The 18,870-nt window shown below is 45.3% G+C and overlaps 1 protein-coding gene across 1 annotated transcript; it reads right to left on the bottom strand.

The window, feature by feature from the left end:
- Positions 1 to 448: 448 nt before the first annotated feature.
- On the bottom strand, positions 449 to 1,292 carry LOC127329375 (uncharacterized). The gene is made up of 2 exons (XM_051355902.1): positions 1,131 to 1,292; positions 449 to 1,012 (listed from the first exon to the last, which is right to left on the bottom strand). The coding sequence occupies exons 1-2, from the start codon at positions 1,290 to 1,292 to the stop codon at positions 449 to 451; spliced, it is 726 nt and encodes a 241-aa protein (XP_051211862.1).
- Between the last annotated feature and the right edge of the window lie 17,578 nt (positions 1,293 to 18,870).

Here is an 18,870-nt window from a genome sequence, read left to right as displayed (position 1 = left end):
GTCAATAATTTACGGATGTTGTGTAAGAATTTCATGGTCCTAATTCCATGATCTAAGGAAGCCTGAATAATCAGGGATACAAGTAGGGGTGGAAATGGAACAGGTCTAAGGAATTGCTGAAATCTGCTCACTGTTTCATTTTTTGTGTAACTCCGATTGAGCTGAAATTTTAATCACTACTACAAATTTTCATCACCTACGCACCCATAAAATATGAAATCATTCTGAGGTGTTTAGGTAGGGTAAAAACGGTATTCATATAATATGGCATAATAATATCTTTGAATCTGTAAATCGCATTTGGACAAATAATATGTCCATTATTATTAAAAAAATGTGAGGAATTTAAATAACAATATAATATAAATATTTAATATATTGATCGCGACGATTCATATGTTCATACATAGAAGGCACACACGACACCACACACCACACCACCATGCATCTATTCATAAATATTAAGTTCGAGGCGATCCAACTGGCTATTGTAGCCAAGTGCCCGGAAATGCCTCCTACCTAGCTCGAAACCGAGGCGAGCATCGAGAGTGGCATACTGCAGTTGCTTATGGCTCAAGGGAAAATCGCCCCATCCAAAAATCAGTGCCTCTTCTTCTGCTAATTCCTTGGCGGTCTTCGGCGGCTTATTCTTCTTATTAAACTTATTCTTCTGCTCGAGACCCGTCCCAATATAATGATTTGCAAAATCATACAAAGTCGGAGTCTGCTTATTTGGGACGGGGTTCCGGAGGATCTGCTGGAGGTTGATCGCAGACGGAATACCAATAATTCGGTAGGTATGCAACATATTCACATCATTGTGGATTGCAGCGCCACAGAATCTGATGTGCTTGTCCGCAAGGAAATCGATGAGAAGTTGTGGCACTTCATCGGCATGAACAATATGGAAGACCAAATTAGTCTCTTGCGCGACGGAGAGTTGAAGGACGGCGGCGCGTTGATTAGCTCTACCCTCGCGAGGGTCGGTGAACTCGCAGTCCAAGCCCTCGACCTTCAAACACAGAAAAATTGCCATTGGGATTTTGTATGATATCTCTAAATTTTAAGAACCTTCTAAGAAAATGCTTCTTTGCTACATATTTGATAACAAAAGCCATGGAAAAGCTAACCTTGATTTCCGCGGGGTCGAGGAAATCTCTCTTGACGGCGCGGATCCACCTCTCCACCCTCTTCGCCCGGAGGGTGTACGTGACCTTGAAATTCATCTTCTCGATGACAACATAGTAGACTTCAGATCGAGGGAAGTAGAGGGCGCACGCGAGCTTCACCATTTCTGGATCCATGAGAGACTCGAGAGAGGGCCAGCCAGGGCGCGGGAGAGAGAGAGGCCGGCGCCGGCCGGTCTCTTTTCTAGGAGAGAGATGTGGCTAATGGTGACTTTTGGTGGCTATGGAGATGTGAGGAAGAACAAGGCATGTATATAGGGGAGGGAGGTGAAAAGGCCAGCCCAATGGCGCCGGCGGCGATGCAACTTCCGGCGACGACAATCGTTCTTCTCTCTATTTTCTGTGTGCAGTAATGGCGAGACGAATCGGTTTCCACGCGGGAACGAATGGTTGGACTTTATGTCTCGGCTCGTGTCTCCAGCCAGGATAAAAGGGCTGCCAACAGGCCGCAAAAGGCCTCGGACCCTTTTGTCCCGGTTGGAGCCTCCAACCGGGACAAAAGGCCTTAAAGAACAGCGACAAAAGACCTTAAAGAACCACGGCAAAAGGCCATGTAGCTTCTCGGTGATTTTGGGGCGACGTGGCCGGCCTATTTGTCCCGGCTCTAGACTGGGCCGGGACAAAAGGCCTGGACGAAAGGCCAGTTTTCTACTAGTGAGAAAATCCCAGATCAATAAGCTCACATACTTGCAAACAATCGTGAAAACCCACCATTTGAGATTCAGCGCGCTGATGCACCGAGAAATGCTCATAGTGCCACAACGCTTCATTGAAGTCTCCCAAGACAACCCAAGGCAGTGGCGACGAGCTACGCAAGGCAGAAAGGTGTGCCCACAAGCGATGTCGGTTCTCCGCCCGGGGCTCGCCATAGACAAAGGTTACATGAAAAGATGGCTCTCCCACCGCCAAGCATATGTATGGAGATGTTGTGGTGATGTTGCCCCAACGAAACCCTAAAACTATTCATGACTTGGTACCGGAGCCTTACTGTCACCGGCTCCACGAGATCGCATCTAGCCTCCACCGAGCATCATCGCCATAAGTTGCTCTGCTCTTCAGTTGTCGGACGCTATCAGAGTTGTCGTCTCCCAACCTTTGGCAGCCATTGCCGCAACAATCGTACCCACCAGTGCAGTCTGTTTGAACCATGGAAACTTCATGTTATGGCGTGGATTGACGCTGCTGAATTTCTCTGGAGATATTCTTCATGGCTTCGTAGGTGGCACCATGGAGGGTTCGGCAAAGACCATACCAAGGGTATCGGTGATGCTGCAACAATCTTCCCCGACCCCGTGTATCAACCCTGGTGGGCGCAAGATCATAAGGTGCTATGACTTTAGCTTTTCTCAATGGAGAAGGATATTACATGCCAGTTAATTGGCTGTAGTTTGGGCAGACATTATTCTGACCGTGAACAACATGTCGTTCTCCTACGCCAATTTTTATTCACATATTCTGTCCTTTGAAGCTCTAAAGTTGTGGCAATCTCAGGCCATCAAGTGGTCCTCCTCGGTGAATATCGTATATCAGCTTGGTTCCTTCGGCAACCCTTGTCAGCCAAGACAACAAAGTTTTTCCTAGTTCCCGAAGGCGGGGGTCATCTAGATGGTAGTGTCAACTACTAGCAAGGGCAGGGTGGCGGCAGTGGTTGTTAGAATAATGGCGGTGGAAACACCCGTTCGTACAATGACAACAATGGTGCCCAGGGAAACAACAATTTCCATGATGGCCGCAATGGTGGTCGGCAGCATCCCAGGTGCAAAATTTGCAAATATTAGGGGTACGAGGCGGGTGATTGTGGAACATCGCTTCAATGCCGACTTCCGCATCAAAAAACAGGGTCCGACGAACTCGGCTTCTACGAGCTCCAGCGACACTCATCACTGATACATGTATACCGGTTCTACGGACCACCTGACGAGCGACCTCGAACGTCTCCATGTTCACGAATGTTGTGGCGGGAAGTATCAAGTCCAAGTGGAGAAAATTTTACTACACCACGACAGAGATCTAGTAACACACTCATGTGCTACTATAGCTTAGAAAATGTGTTACTAGCGCTCCAAGTAACACCTTTTTATGTGTTCTTACATGTCGTGTTACTAGGTTATATTTGTAGCACATAAAAAAATGTTCCTATAAGCACATAAATGTGTTACAAGCGTACCGTTGTAACACAAGCCATATGTGTTACCGCAAGTCCTAGTAACATCTTTTTATGAATGTCGTAACACGCTTATTAACATGTTTTTGTTACTATAGCAACACAGTTGGTAACACATATTACGAACTAATGTACACAATTATTCAACATTGGGGCGAGCCCTATAGGCCTCAGTAACACAGTTTGTAACATTTTTCACTATTAATAGTAACATGTTTTTGTTTATATTGTAAAATAGCTATTCTTGTTGGTTCCATACGTAGCAACATGTTTATCTAGTTTTAGTAACACCTCGCGGTTAGTAACAATGTTAATTATGCATTAATTTTATTTAAATGGTGCTTAGTTAGAATTACTTTCTTTCATATTTTATTAATAAATTATTTATTTAAACTTGTATGTGAAAACGGCAATCATATGCCATATGTAAATAACAAAAGGACCATAGTTACAATGAGCAAAACATGCATATGAACTTCATTATGAATATAAAACCAACGAGTTTCATGTCACTTCATAGCATTCATAACAATGAACATAGAGATGATAGGTATTTTAGAAAACTGTTACATTTCGGGTAGCTTGGGTGTCCCTTGGCTCGCATCGGCCCAGCATTTTTTGGGCCGTTTGGTTCCCTGGGCTCAGTCGCGTTCTTGCATAGCACGGGTCTTAAACCACCCCTGGGACAGGCCCCGGAGGAACACCTAGTTTGACAGTTTCTCTAGGGCCAGGCCCAGGCGAGACGAAAATCGACAACGCCGTTCACGCGGGCGCTCCACCTCGGTATGGCGGGAGAAGCCAAAATCCCAGCAGCGTTGCGCGGCAAAGGTAGGGGTAACCTCCCTCTTCGATTACCCTCTCCATTAGCCCCCTCCAAAATTTTCCCCTCCCAAAATTTTCGCACCAGCGGTGGCCCAGATCTGGCAGCGCGCATCTCCCTTCGGTCTCTGGCGCCGGACGAGGGTCCTCTTTTCCAGCCGTGGTGGAGCCTGCGCACATTTGCGGCGGCTTTCGGCCGTGTCCGTCGTCCGCCATAACGGAGGTAAGGGGAAACTCCTCTGCTCTACTGTACTCTTAGATTCACATTGGTAGAACTAGTTGTGTTGTATAAGACCGTTCGTAATGCATAGATCTTGTTTGAGTAGACCGACCAGCTCCAGCTTGTGCATCACGCCGCAGCACTCATCATTTGCATACAAGCCTGGATCCTGATGCTGCACAAGAGACCAGTTAGGCATGCTGCTTTTCCTCGTGTGAGTTACGGTCCTATGTTACAACGAGATCAGGAGAGGATTGCCAACCTAAACCACATCTACAACTGCAATGACGTAGAGGCTATCCAGATGCTACAGATGAGAAGAGCCCCTTTCTATGCACTTGTGAAAGCGTTTAGGACTAGATGACTGTTGACTGATAGCATCCACACCTCTGTCGAAGAACAAGTCGTAATGTTTCTTCATGTCGTGGGGCATAACCAGATGTTTCAGAGTCATCCATAGCACATTCAGGCGATCCACGGAGACTATCTCTCGGTACTTCTAGCATGTGTTCATTGGGGAGCTCAGAGGTGAAACGATCAAGTCAGCATCAACGAACATACCACCCAAGATCAAAAACAGCTACAGGTGGTTCCCCTATTTCAGGGTGAGTGCAAAATCATGTTCCTTCTACCTATCATATGTGTGGTACTGTCAGAAACATGATTTTTTGCTAAAAAAATTACAAGATTGTGTTGGGGCTATTGATGGTACTCATGTCACTGCAAAGGTACCGAGATCAATGTCTGCACCATTTCGCGGGAGGAAGCACTACACCAGCCAGAACGTGCTAGCAGTTATGGATTTCGATATATGGTTCACCTACGTGCTTGCTGGGTGGGAGGGTTCAGCTCATGATCCTGGCCGACAGTGTAACATCCCAACTTTTCAATAAAGAAAGAAACAGAGAGTTTCCCAAAAACCCAAAATTTAGAACCAACAAAAACTTTTTATCAACATATAGGACTATGCATATAGATCACCTTATTAATTATTTGAGTGTGCATTTTGCCATGATGCTTGCTTGTGTGATTACACTTACACTAAAACCCTAACCATGATCTCTTGATCATCCAAATGCAAAGAAAAAGCAAAGAGAAAAGAAAATATAAAATTCACCTCAACATCACATATGGTTTAGGCCACTTTTGCAAATACTTAACCTAGACCATTTTGATTTGCACCATTAGTTGTAAATGGATACTAAACACTTATTAACACTTTTGGAAGCAAAGAAACTCAACTCAAATCAAATTTGGATCAAATTTGAGCTCACATGCATTTATGGTCACATGTGACATTTTTAGCCTGATGCCCACTTTGAGCCCCTGGTTTGGAAGATTTCAAAACTATGCTTTGCCAACTCTTTGCACCTCATCCAAGACAACATCAAGGAGAACAACTTTTCCCAAAACCATCATCCCAAATTCTGTCTCAGTTTCAAATGGTGAGCAAGCAAAGTAGGGACTATGAAACATATGTAAGATCATATGCAATATGTGATTTTGCATTTCAACTTCATTTTGACCACCACCACCTCCATTCTACTTCTCTTATTATATCTTTACACTCCACCAAAAATCTTTTCAAAATTCAAAAATATTTTTCTTTCGGGCATTATATCAAACACTTGGCAGGCAAGAGGAGAAATTGTGCCCATGCTGAGTTTGGGCTTGGACCAGGTCCAACCCTGGCCACCCCTGCAGCCCTGGAGCATCACCTCACCCTCCTGCACCATTTCCATCACCTGCAAACACTGGAGCTCGCTCACCTTGACCAAAAGCTTCCATGCCGTGGCATGGCATGCCACCCACTTGCTCTCTCCCTCTCTGGTCAGCTCCAGCCTGCACCACCATGTCGAGCTCACTCCTATCACTCTCCTAACCATGCCCAGCCTCAGCCTCGACGAGAGAATCCATCGCAACGTGCAGAAATCGACGTGGCCAGACGCGCCCAGACCTGCACACGCACGCGCCAGTGCGCGCACGGCGAGCACCCTGGCACGCCCAAAGCACCAGCTGCCCCGCTCCCTCGCGTCACCTCCGCCCTGACTCTCTGCGCCAATCGACTCACGATGTCACCGTGCACCTACCAGACATCGCCATTGGTCCGCGGGAACGCCGCAGACGACGCCCACGCCGACGACCGTCCGCCACGGACCTGCAAGCTTCCATCAAGCTCACCGTCGCGTCAGACCATCGTTTGTTGTTCCAAGAGCAGCGTGATGATCGCCTGGACGTCACCAACCGTACTCGCCCACTCCCTTGCCCCTTCGTCGCTCCAGACGCCATCACCATGATCGCCTCTCTCCACCGAGCCGCAGCACCCCTCGCTGCTATAAAAGGAGCGCCCCGCTCCTCAAATCGATCACACCATCAGCTTCCTCTCCTTACACGGACTCGCCTAGCCACCTCGCCTTGCTCGATTAGCCACCAGAGAGCCTCAATTGCAAGCTCGCTGCCGCGCTCCGTTGCCGAAGATCGCCGGAGAAGGACGCCGCCCCAGGAGACGCCACTGCTACCATCGGCTTCCCCTTCCTCGACAACGTCGCTGCGCACACCTCCGACGACCGCTGGAGCTCCGACGAGCTCGCCGACCCCCTACCGCCGCCGCCAGTGAGTTCATCTCCCGTCGGAGACGACGACCTCCCTCGACCGTGCGATCTCCTTCTAATCGCACGGCTCTCATCCAGCGTACCGCTTCGCTCGTTTAAACCCACTGACAGGTGGTTCCCACCTTGTCAGCTGGCCCGCTGCGAAGCTGGGCCGGCCCAAGTCTCTCTCTCTCTGCGCAGCCTGTTAGCGTTTCCCGCCAGCCCAACTAGTTTGAATTCAAAAATCCAGTTTAGAGTTAGTTTGCAATCTGATGCCAAGTTCAAAATTCCATAGGGACAAATCTACTCGGCCAAATTTTACAAACTTGATATTGTTGGAAAGCTTAGAGTTTTATCTACACAATGCCACTAGGTTGAACCCTAGATCTGTTATAGAATTAAAGTAACAAAATAAACAAGGCAGGGATTTTTGTGACTTCCAATAATTATTAAAAATCAACCACAAATGCTATTAAGTTGATTCCAACTCCTATAGCTCACATTTTACTTACATTAATTGTTTCTGCAACAATATAGCATGGTTACTTTGAGTGATCATGGCCTATTTTAATTAGAGGACTATATGGCTATTTCTAGTCAATGATATTGTCCAAAACTATTTATAAATCATATGGGAGTTTTTCTCTCATTTAAATATTGTCACAAACATTTCAAAATGAGGTAGAGACTCTGGTCATTTAGGTCTCATGTGAAATGGTTTGATGATATTAACTCATTTCTATGTTAGGATTAAATTGTATGAGGTGCTTCACCTCATTTAAATCATTTTCTTGAATGATGAGTCTGAAGAGGTTGACTTTGGTCAACCTAGGTCATATCTTTTTCATGAAGGAAATTAAATTGTAATAAGATAATGAGAGGAAATTATTTCTCTAAGGTATTAAAAGTAACACCTTAATTAGTATGAGAGGAAATTATTTTTCTTAAATAAGAAAACAAGTCCCCCACTTAATAGTAATGTGTGATGCTAGCCTAAGTTGTGTGACTCATGAGTGTGTGCTTAGTTTAATACTTAAGTTTAGTATGATGATTGTATACCCTGTATTCATATTTTAGACGCTAGTACCGAGGAGTATCAAGAGGAGGAGGAGGTCTACTTCCAAGGAGAAGAAGATCACTTTGACCAATTCCCCCACCAAGGCAAGCTAATATTCTTGCAAAGTGCAAAGCTCTACAAGAGCAAGGAAGCACCACATTTTACTTTATGCTTAATGAACCCATCCCAAGTTTTTACTTACAAGCTTTTACTTACAATCTTTATTGCTTTGTTCTATCAAAGTACTTTTTGATTCATGATTCACTTGGTCTAAATATAGAATAGAACAAGAGCATCAAGTTTAGCCTAGAAAGCTATAAGCTAGTTAGCACCCCTCATGACTAGTTGCTAGTGCTAACAAATAAAATTGACCACTCTAGATGGGAACCGGTGAAATGAAATGACTTTGAAAACCTTGGAATGACGAGTCATTCTATTGAAAGATTTTTGAAGGTGAATATGACTTGTGAATGACATGGTGAACTTTACAAAAACTGATGGTTGGGTTCGGATGCGATACCATTCCAAGTTTGTAAGTACCCCCACAATACCTGATATGGGTAGGGCTTAATTGGAAGTTTATGTGTCTTAGTATGGGTTCCCTCTAAACAAGCGTCATAGGGGTTATGCTGAGGCTGCCTCCGTTGCAAGTGAAATAATGTGAAATGACGTGAAATGAGGTGAATGTGCGGCCCAAACCCTGTGCAGTTCCCAGGCTGACTGTCTGTCTTCACTGGGAGGCCAAGCTCATGGGGAGAGGTGCCTATACTAGGATATGTAAGTGATAGGTTATGGTTGATGATCCGCGTACTGAGTTACGATGATTCGGGGTTATCCCTGACGGATGTAATCAAATGTTGTGGCACAAGTGTGCAACCTCTGCAGAGTGTAAACCTATTCGAATAGCCACGTCCACGGTTAAGGACGGTTGGAAAGGCCATACTGTTCCGTCATCAGAACTTTTCAAAAATGTGACAGGTGAAGGGTGACTTATGACTAGAACTTGAAAAGTGAATGGTGAATTTGACTTGAATTACAACAAAGTTGTGGGAATGACACTAATGTTCCCACTTGAGTTAGTTAGCAAATGAAGAGGCTTTTACTAAATGTTTGTGAACTAAAATTGGCTTTATGCAAATAAACTTAGAGCTTAGCACCCCCTTACAATAGTTGATAGTGCTTACATTAGTATTAGTTTGCGAATACTTTAAAGTACTCATGGCTTTGTCCCTGGCTATTCAAATGGCCAGACTATGAAGAGGAGTATCAGAATCCTGAAGATGGACAGCAGGACGTCTACGACGACTAGGATCACTCCTGACGTCAATAGTTGCATGTGGAACAGATGAACCAAGACCGCTACTTCGCTTCCGCTATGTGTTTTCTAATAGGATCTCTAGATCCACTATGATTTATTAAGAGTGGATCATGTGATCCTTTGTTGTAAGACGATTATGTGTTGTAATGAATGATGTGTTGTGATATCAATCTATTATGTCTCGCAAAAACACTATTCCTGGGATTGCGATGAATGGCATAATAGGCATCTGGACTTAAAAATCCGGGTGTTGACAAGTTGGTATCAGAGCCATTGTTGACCTTAGGAGACCCTAGTTAGAATGGACGTCTGAAAAACTTAGTTTCAAAACCAATGAAGTGAATATTTATGGCAACTTATCCTCACTCTTACCCTTGAGATCTTTTTTCAAAAAGAGAAATCCATACTCTCCTTTTCCTTGTAAATCTACATAAAATTTTGCACACTTGCTCACTTCTCTAACTACTCCTCCTCTTTGTTCATAGATGGAGTACCAATGGGAGTTCTATCAGCTTGGTCACGGAGGAGAACTGATGTTCGAAAAGGATTTGAAGCAACTAGTGGAATATCTAGGACGCCCGTATCCCGAGTTCTTCGGAACACCCCTCAAAAATCAGTTGGGAGGACCACCTCGGTGGTAAGTTTCTGCAGATCTACGAAGAAATCTTGGAGCCCCAATCTGGGAAACCATATGGTTTTCTGTAACGGGAAACACTTGGAAGGAAGGACTAGTCAGAGCCATGCAAGAAGCAATTGCCCGTCTGTGTGGACAAAATATGATCAAGCTCAAGAATACCCGCTTCATTTACTACCCAAGACATGATCCCATGGGAAGACCAATAACCATGCCCCCGCACCCGAAGATGAACCACTATGTAGCACACCTGGACTTCATGCTGTACAAGACCCGCAAGGAGTTGGACAACGCCCTCGCCTTTCGCCAAGCACATTACCCGTGAAGACGAAGAATCCCCCCCCTAAAGAGTAGTATCTTTAAAGCACTTTCGTAGGTGTGAGTTGTATCAGGATTCCCCTTGTATCGTAGAGCGAATGAATGGTTCTTCAAACCAACGGTGTGTTAGATTTGTAATGTGTGATGTTTGGTATGAATGAAAAAGTGTTATTGGTTTTTACCCCCTCAACACTACTTGAGTTTTCAAGTTTTGAACTTTTAAAACTTCTTGAACTTTAAAACCAAACAAACCATAGAAATTTCCCTCTTATCTTATCATCTACCTCGATATTCAGATGGCCCCACCAACCCGCAGCGCCAACCAAGACGCCATGATGCAGATGCTAGAGATGATGATGGCGGACCGCGAAGCCGAGAGAGCTGAACGCCAAGCCAACATCGCTGCACTACAGCAGATCGCTCAGAACAACAACGGCCATGGAAACCACGACCACCCTGGGTCGAAGCTAAAGAACTTTCAGAACACCAACCCACCTATTTTCAACAAGACCGAAGTGCCCCTCGATGCAGATGACTGGCTCCGGACAATGGAGAACAACCTCGAAGTTGCGGGAGTTGAAGCCGCAGAGGAAGTGATGTTTGCCATGCACTACTTAGCAGGACCAACAAGAGCTTGGTGGACCAGCACCCGTGCCATGAATGCGGGACAAGCTGAAGTTTAGCAAGTACCATGTGCCCCAAGGACTGATCAAGAAAATGAGAGACGAGTTCCGGGAACTCAAACAAGGAAGGATGTCCGTGGTGGAATACCGCGACAGGTTTCTTACTCTGTCAAGGTACGCCCCGGATGAGACCAACACCAACGAGAAAAGGAAGGAGAGATTTCTGAACGGACTGCACGACGAAATGCAAACTGTGTTAGTGAACATTCCGTTCGCTGACTTGGAAGCCCTGGTGGACTCAGCCATATAGATGGAAGGAAAGCTGCATCAAGCCAACGAGAACCGCAAGAGAAGAATGATGAACCAGAATGGACCCCACCATACCCAGAAGTACCGCAACAACTCCTCTGGAGGATTCACCCCAAGACACAACAAGCCAACTACTTAGACTTATCGCCCCAACTACACCAACAACAACGGAGGACCCCCGAAGCTCGGAGGCAACAACACCATCAACCCCAACAGCAACAATAACAACGGCAACCACACCAACACCAACAACCACCCCAATGGCAACAACCATAACACCAATACTGCCCCAATGACTGGAAGCAACGCTGTTCCCGTCAACCCCAAGGACAAGTCCACTATCAACTGCTATGAATGTGGAGTTGTGGGTCACTACTCCAATGAGTGCCCCAAGTAGCTTGCCAAGATTGTCGCCAACACCGCCGCACCTGCTCAGCAACAGCGCCGCTTCGCAGCCCGAAAGAACCAGAACAACAACAACGGCCGTCTCTACCACATGAATGCAGCAGAAGCACCGGAAGCACCTCAGGCCATGCCAAGTATGTCTCCCGTTAAGTAAAATTGCTCAATCTTTCTTAGGAACCTAACTTTTCTTAAAATTTCGGCACGAGATTTTTTTAAGGGGGAAGGGTTTGTAACATCCCAACTTTTCAATAAAGAAAGAAAGAGTGAGTTTCCCAAAAACCCAAAATTTAGAACCAACAAAAACTTTTTATCAACATATAGGACTATGCATATAGATCACCTTATTAATTATTTGAGTGTGCATTTTTCCATGATGCTTGCTTGTGTGATTACACTTACACTAAAGCCCTAACCATGATCTCTTGATCATCCAAATGCAAAGAAAAAGCAAAGAGAAAAGAAAATATAAAATTCACCTCAACACTCACATATGGTTTAGGCCATTTTTGCAAATACTTAACCTAGACCATTTTGATTTGCACCATTAGTTGTAAATGCATACTAAACACTTATTAACACTTTTGGAAGCAAAGAAACTCAACTCAAATCAAATTTGGATCAAATTTGAGCTCACATGCATTTATGGTCACATGTGACATTTTTAGCCTGATGCCCACTTTGAGCTCCTGGTTTGGAAGATTTCGAAACTATGCTTTGCCAACTCTTTGCACCTCATCCAAGACAACATCAAGGAGAACAACTTTGCCCAAAACCATCATCCCAAATTCTGTCTCAATTTCAAATGGTGAGCTAGCAAAGTAGGGACTATGAAACATATGTAAGATCATATGCAATATGTGATTTTGCATTTCAACTTCATTTTGACCACCACCACCTCCATTCTACTTATCTTATTATATCTTTACACTCCACCAAAAATCTTTTCAAAATTCAAAAATATTTTTCTCTCGGGCATTATATCAAACACTTGGCAGGCAGGAGGAGAAATTGTGCCCATGCTGGCTTTGGGCTTGGACCAGGTCCAACCCTGGCCACCCCTGCAGCCCTGGAGCATCATCTCACCCTCCTGCACCATTTCCATCACCTGCAAACACTGGAGCTCGCTCACCTTGACCAAAAGCTTCCATGCCGTGGCATCGCACGCCACCCACTTGCTCTCTCCCTCTCTGGTCAGCTCCAGCCTGCACCACCATGTCGAGCTCACTCCTATCACTCTCCTAACCATGCCCAGCCTCAGCCTCGACGAGAGAATACATCGCAACGTGCAGAAATCAACGTGGCCAGACGCGCCCAGACCTGCACACGCACGCGCCAGTGCGCGCACGGCGAGCACCCTGGCACGCCCAGAGCACCAGCTGCCCCGCTCCCTCGCGTCACCTCCGCCCTGACTCTCTGCGCCAATCGACTCACGACGTCACCGTGCACCTACCAGACATCGCCATTGGTCCGCGGGAACACCGCAGACGATGCCCACGCCGACGACCGTCCGCCACGGACCTGCAAGCTTCCATCAAGCTCACCGTCGCGTCAGGCCACCGTTTGCTGTTCCAAGAGCAGCGTGATGATCGCCTAGATGTCACCAACCGTACTCGCCCACTCCCTTGCCCCTTCGTCGCTCCAGACGCCGTCGCCATGATCGCCTCTCTCCACCGAGCCGCAGCACCCCTCGCTGCTATAAAAGGAGCGCCCCACTCCTCAAATCGATCACACCATCAGCTTCCTCTCCTCACACGGACTCGCCTAGCCACCTCGCCTTGCTCGATTAGCCACCAGAGAGCCTCAATTGCAAGCTCGCTGCCGCGCTCCATCGTCGAAGATCGCCGGAGAAGGACGCCGCCCCAGGAGACGCCACTGCTACCATCGGCTTCCCCTTCCTCGACAACATCGCTGCGCACACCTCCGACGAGCTCGCCGACCCCCTACCGCTGCCGCCAGTGAGTTCATCTCCCGTCAGAGACGATGACCTCCCTCGACCGTGCGATCTCCTTCTAATCGCACGGCTCTCATCCAGCGTACCGCTTCGCTCGTTTAAACCCACTGACAGGTGGTTCCCACCTTGTCAGCTGGCCCGCTGCGAAGCTGGGCCGGCCCAAGTCTCTCTCTCTCTCTGCGCAGCCTGTTAGCGTTTCCCGCCAGCCCAACTAGTTTGAATTCAAAAATCCAGTTTAGAGTTAGTTTGGAATCTGATGCCAACTTCAAAATTCCATAGGGACAAATCTACTCGGCCAAATTTTACAAACTTGATATTGTTGGAAAGCTTAGAGTTTTATCTACACAATGCCATGGGTTTGAACCCTAGATCTGTTGTAGAATTAAAGTAGTGGAATAAACAAGGTAGAGATTTTTGTGACTTCCAATAATTATTAAAAATCAACCACAAATGCTATTAAGTTGATTCCAACTCCTATAGCTCACATTTTACTTACATTAATTGTTTATGCAACAATATAGCATGGTTACTTTGAGTGATCATGGCCTATTTTAATTAGAGGACTATATGGCTCTTTCTAGTCAATGATATTGTCCAAAACTATTTATAAATCATATGGGAGTTTTTCTCTCATTTAAATCTTGTCACAAACATTTCAAAATGAGGTAGAGACTCTGGTCATTTAGGTCTCATGTGAAATGGTTTGATGATATTAACTCATTTCTATGTTAGGATTAAATTGTATGAGGTGCTTCACCTCATTTAAATCATTTTCTTGAATGATGAGTCTGAAGAGGTTGACTTTGGTCAACTGTAACATCCCAAATTTCAAATAAAAGAAGAAGAACAATTCCAAATGTCCAAATTTTAGAACCAACAAAAACTTTTACTTTGCATATAGTACCCTGCATAGGACTTGTGCATTTTGAATGATATGCCATGATGATTGTTACCTTGTGTATGTGATGAACTCCAAAACCCTAGAGTGATCAAGTGATCATCATAAATCTAATCCATCAAAAAAGAGAAAGAAATCAAATATTATTAAAACCCTAAAAACCCTAACATATGGTATATGTCATTTTTGTAAATTTGACCCTAGACCCATTTGATCTTCACCAATAATTGTAATATGATATTAAAGAGTAATTACAACTTTGAGGATCAAAGATATACCAATTTAACCAAATTCAAATTTGAAAATATGATCACATATGATAATGGTCATTTCTGACTTTTATAGTCTGGTCACCACTTTGAGCCTCTCTATTTCAAAATTTCTAAACTAAACAAATCCAACTCTTGGCATGTCATCCAAGTACACAACAAGATGAACAACTTTGGTAAAGATCATGATACCAAATTCATTTTTAATCACAAGATATAAGCATGCCAAGATGAGACATTGAAACAGATTTAACAATCTCAATTTCAAAATTTTGATCAAACCTTGCTGCCCCTTGACCATTTCTTGGCTCAACCAAGTATCCTGGACATCCCTCTACCTAGCCCACGCCAGAGCACGCCATGGACACGACCCGATCATGGCCAGCCATGGCCATGCCGGCCACGTCGCCCTCGACACGCCTCCCCCTTTTTCTCTTCACCATCGCCACGGCCACCATGTCCAACACGTAGCCCACGCCCTGCTGAGATCGCCCGTACTCGCCATCGATCGCGAGGACGCCGACAAGCCCCGGACAACGCGCGCCTAGGTACGCCCAGGTACGCCGCGAGCGGCATGGGCGACGTCACTGGCGCACGGACGCGCGCGACCCGGCCACGCGGCGCCCGCCAAATCTTGCCGTACCCCGACCATATCCGCGCGCTGTGGTACCCTTCTCGCCACGTGGAGCTCGCCGGACACACCGACGTCATGCCTTGGCGACCACGGCCGCCGGAGAGGACAAACGCGCCCGCCACGGCCGCGACAGTACACGCGCCCGCCCGACCACCGTACGCCACCATTTACTGCGCCGTTGACGCTCCGAGGACCGCGGTGACGTCGTGAACACGACCGCGTCGCCGCCTAGCTCCCTAGACCCCCGGAGAGGCCGCGCCCTTGTCGACCTCGCCGCAGCACCACAACCACCATCGCGCCTATAAAAGGAGGCCTCGTCTCGACCATCTCTTCACACCAGCACACTCCCCTCTCCTTCCTCGACCGCCTCAGCACCTCACCATGCTTGATTAGCCACCAGAAGCTCCCAATTGCAAGATCGCCGCCGCCCACAGTAGCCGACGATCGCCGGAGAAGGACGCCGCCCCTGGAGCTGCCACCAGTACCAGGAGCTTCGCCGTCGTCCACAACTTCACCGCGCACATTGCCTGACCCTAGCTGGAGCCACGGTGAGCCTCCGACCCCCTACCTGCGCCGCCGGCGAGCCCCTCTCTCGCCGTCGACGACGATGCCTGTGCGCCGTTAGATCGCGTTCTAATCCAACGCCCCACGTTAGTCCATACCGCTTCGGCAGTTAAGTGTCGCTGACGGGTGGAGCCCACTGTCAGGCGGCCCGTGCGTGCACAGATGCGTGGTGGGCTGGCCTTGGGCCGTTTTTAAACATTTGAGCCCAGTAGTTTTCCCGCCAGCCCATTTAATTCAAAACTCGTTTAATAAATTTAGTTTGAATTTAATACAGAACCCAACTTTGAAAATTCATAGAATCTGTTTGGCTTGGCCAAATTTAACAAACTTTATATATTTGGAAAGCTAGCAAAAAGATCTACACTATGCCACTGGTCTCACCTCGAGATTTGTTGTAGAAATAAGATGATAAAAAGAAGAAGGCAGGGACTTTTTCATATTCAAATAATTATTAAAAATCAACCAAAATAGATATTGAATTGATTCCAACTCCTATAGCTCACATTTGACTTACACTATTTGTTTCTGCAAGAAAATGGTGTGGTCACTTTGCATGATCATGCCCTAGATTAATTAATGGACTATATGGCTAGTTTAGTTAAGTGATATTGTCCAAAATTATTATGTAAATCATATGGAGTATTTTACTTCATTTAAAACTTGTCCCAAATGAATTCATGAGATGTTTGCACCCCTGGTCCAAACACTCCTATATGAATACTTGGAGATTTAAATCATTTGGGAATTATAAAATAGTATGAGGTGATCTACCTCATTTAAATCATTTTCTCAAATAATGATAATGAATGTTTGGCTTAGGTAAATATGAATTCATGTATGATTATTTGAGAAGTTAAATCTTAAGAAGATTTCAATGAGAGGAAATTATTTTTCTCAAGAACTAAATGAAAATCTATTAACTACATATGCCATGAAAGGAAATCATTTATCTTTAATAAAGAAAACCAATGCACCTAATTATTTTATGTGTGTGCTTAGTATAGTTTGTGTGAAGTAATGATATACTTAGCATAGCCTTTGAGCTTGTTTAGTGATTATACCTCGTATTCAAATTTAGACGCTAGCACCGGAGATTTCCAAGAGGAAGGAGAATTCTACCCAGAAGAGGAAGAAGAAAACCTAGAGAACTACCAAGGCAAGCTAATACTCTTGCAAAGTGCAAAGCCCTCCTTGGGCAAGGCACCATGATTCTTATCTTTCTTCATACAATCCTATCCTACATTTATACCATACAAGTCTTACTTGTTGTGTTTTCAAAGATTGATTTCAAATGGTATAGGTGAGTAAAACTACTAGAGTAGCAAAGTTAGTCTTATAGATAGCAAAGCAATGTAGCACCCCTCATGATTAGTGCTAGTGCTAAAATACTAAAACTTGACTACTCTAGATGGGAACATGTGAATGGTTGAAATTGAAACCTTGGAATGATGAAGCATTCCATTGAATGATTTGAAGTTGATGGTGAACAAGAGAAGATAGTGATTTTTGATAAAACCCTGATATTGGTTTGAATGCGATACCTTTCCAATTTTTGAGTACCCCCACAATACCTGATTATGGGTAGGGCTTAACTGGAAGTTTATAGATTTTAGTATGAGTTCCCTCTGAACACACGTCATAGGGGTTATGCCGAGGCTGCCTCCGTTGTTAAGATATGATGTGAATTGAGGTGAATTGTACGGCCAAGCCCTGTGCAGTTCCCAGGTTAACAGTTGGTTTTCACTGGGAGGCCAAGCTCATGGGGAGAGGTGCTCATACTAGGATGTGTAAGTGAAAGGTTATGGTTGATGATCCGCGTACTGTGTTACGGTGACTCGGAATTATTCCGACGGATGGAATCAAATGTTGTGGCACAAGTGTGCAACCTCTGCAGAGTGTCAATCTATTCGAATAGCCGTGTCCACGGTTACGGACGGTTGGAAGGGCCATACAGTTTCCGGTGTCGGATTTTTGGAAAACCTTAGTGAATGTGAAGGGTGACTTGGGTGACTGGTTGGAATGATACCAATGTTGTGGGAATGACACTAATGTTCCCATTTGAGTTAGTTAGCACATGATCCAAGCTTGTGAACTAAAATTTGGCTTATGCAAGTTAAACTAGAGCTTTAAATACCTTTAGTGAGCATTTTACACTAGTATTAGTTTGCAAGTACTTAAAGTACTTACGGCTTTGTCCCTGGCTATTCAAATGGCCAGAGTACGATGATGAACAGAATTATCACGAGGATGACCAGCAGGACGCCTACGACAACTAGGGGTTTCTGACGTCAAATGTTGGCCTGTGGACTAGAGAGTCCATCTATAGTTACGCTTCCGCTATGTATGAACTTGTGTATGTATGTTGATTGAAAGATCAACTATTTATGTAAGATGAATCATGTGATTCAAGATTGTAAGACATTATGGCTTGTAATAAATAATGACTGTGATATTCGACTATTATGCCTCGCAACAACATTATCCTGGGATTGCGATGAATGACATAATAGGCATCTGGACCTAAAAATCCGGGTGTTGACAAGTTGGTATCAGAGCCATTATTTGACCTTAGAAAACCTTAGTTAGAATGGGCGTTCATAAAAACCTAACTTTGAAATCAAAATGAAAAGAATATTTATGAAAAACTTATTCGTATTCTTGTCTTGGAGGCTTTTTCGAAAGTGGTTGAATCATGCTCTTTCTTACTATGTCTACTTAAAATTTTGCCACACTTGTTCAAATCTCTAACTTACTCTCCCAATTCACTTTCAGATGGAGCCCAACGCACCCGTCAACACCAAGTTCTACCAACTTGGTAATGGAGGCAGCTTGATTTTCGAGCATGATCTCACTGCGGTCTCGAACTTTCTGGGGCGCCTCCAGCCCGAGTTCCATGGGATCCAAGTGAA

This window comes from Lolium perenne, chromosome 2 (assembly GCF_019359855.2).
Source record: "Lolium perenne isolate Kyuss_39 chromosome 2, Kyuss_2.0, whole genome shotgun sequence".
In the NCBI taxonomy this organism is placed as follows: Eukaryota; Viridiplantae; Streptophyta; class Magnoliopsida; order Poales; family Poaceae; genus Lolium; species Lolium perenne.
Note: the sequence above shows the minus strand (reverse complement) of the source record. Positions and strands in the feature narration are given on the sequence as shown.

Coding starts and splice junctions, on each gene's coding strand:
- LOC127329375 (XM_051355902.1), bottom strand. CDS start 1,292: ATGGTGAAGCTCGCGTGCGCCCTCTACTTCCCTCGATCTGAAGTCTAC. Junction 1,013..1,130: donor TCGACCCCGCGGAAATCAAG/GTTAGCTTTTCC, acceptor CTGTGTTTGAAG/GTCGAGGGCTTGGACTGCGA.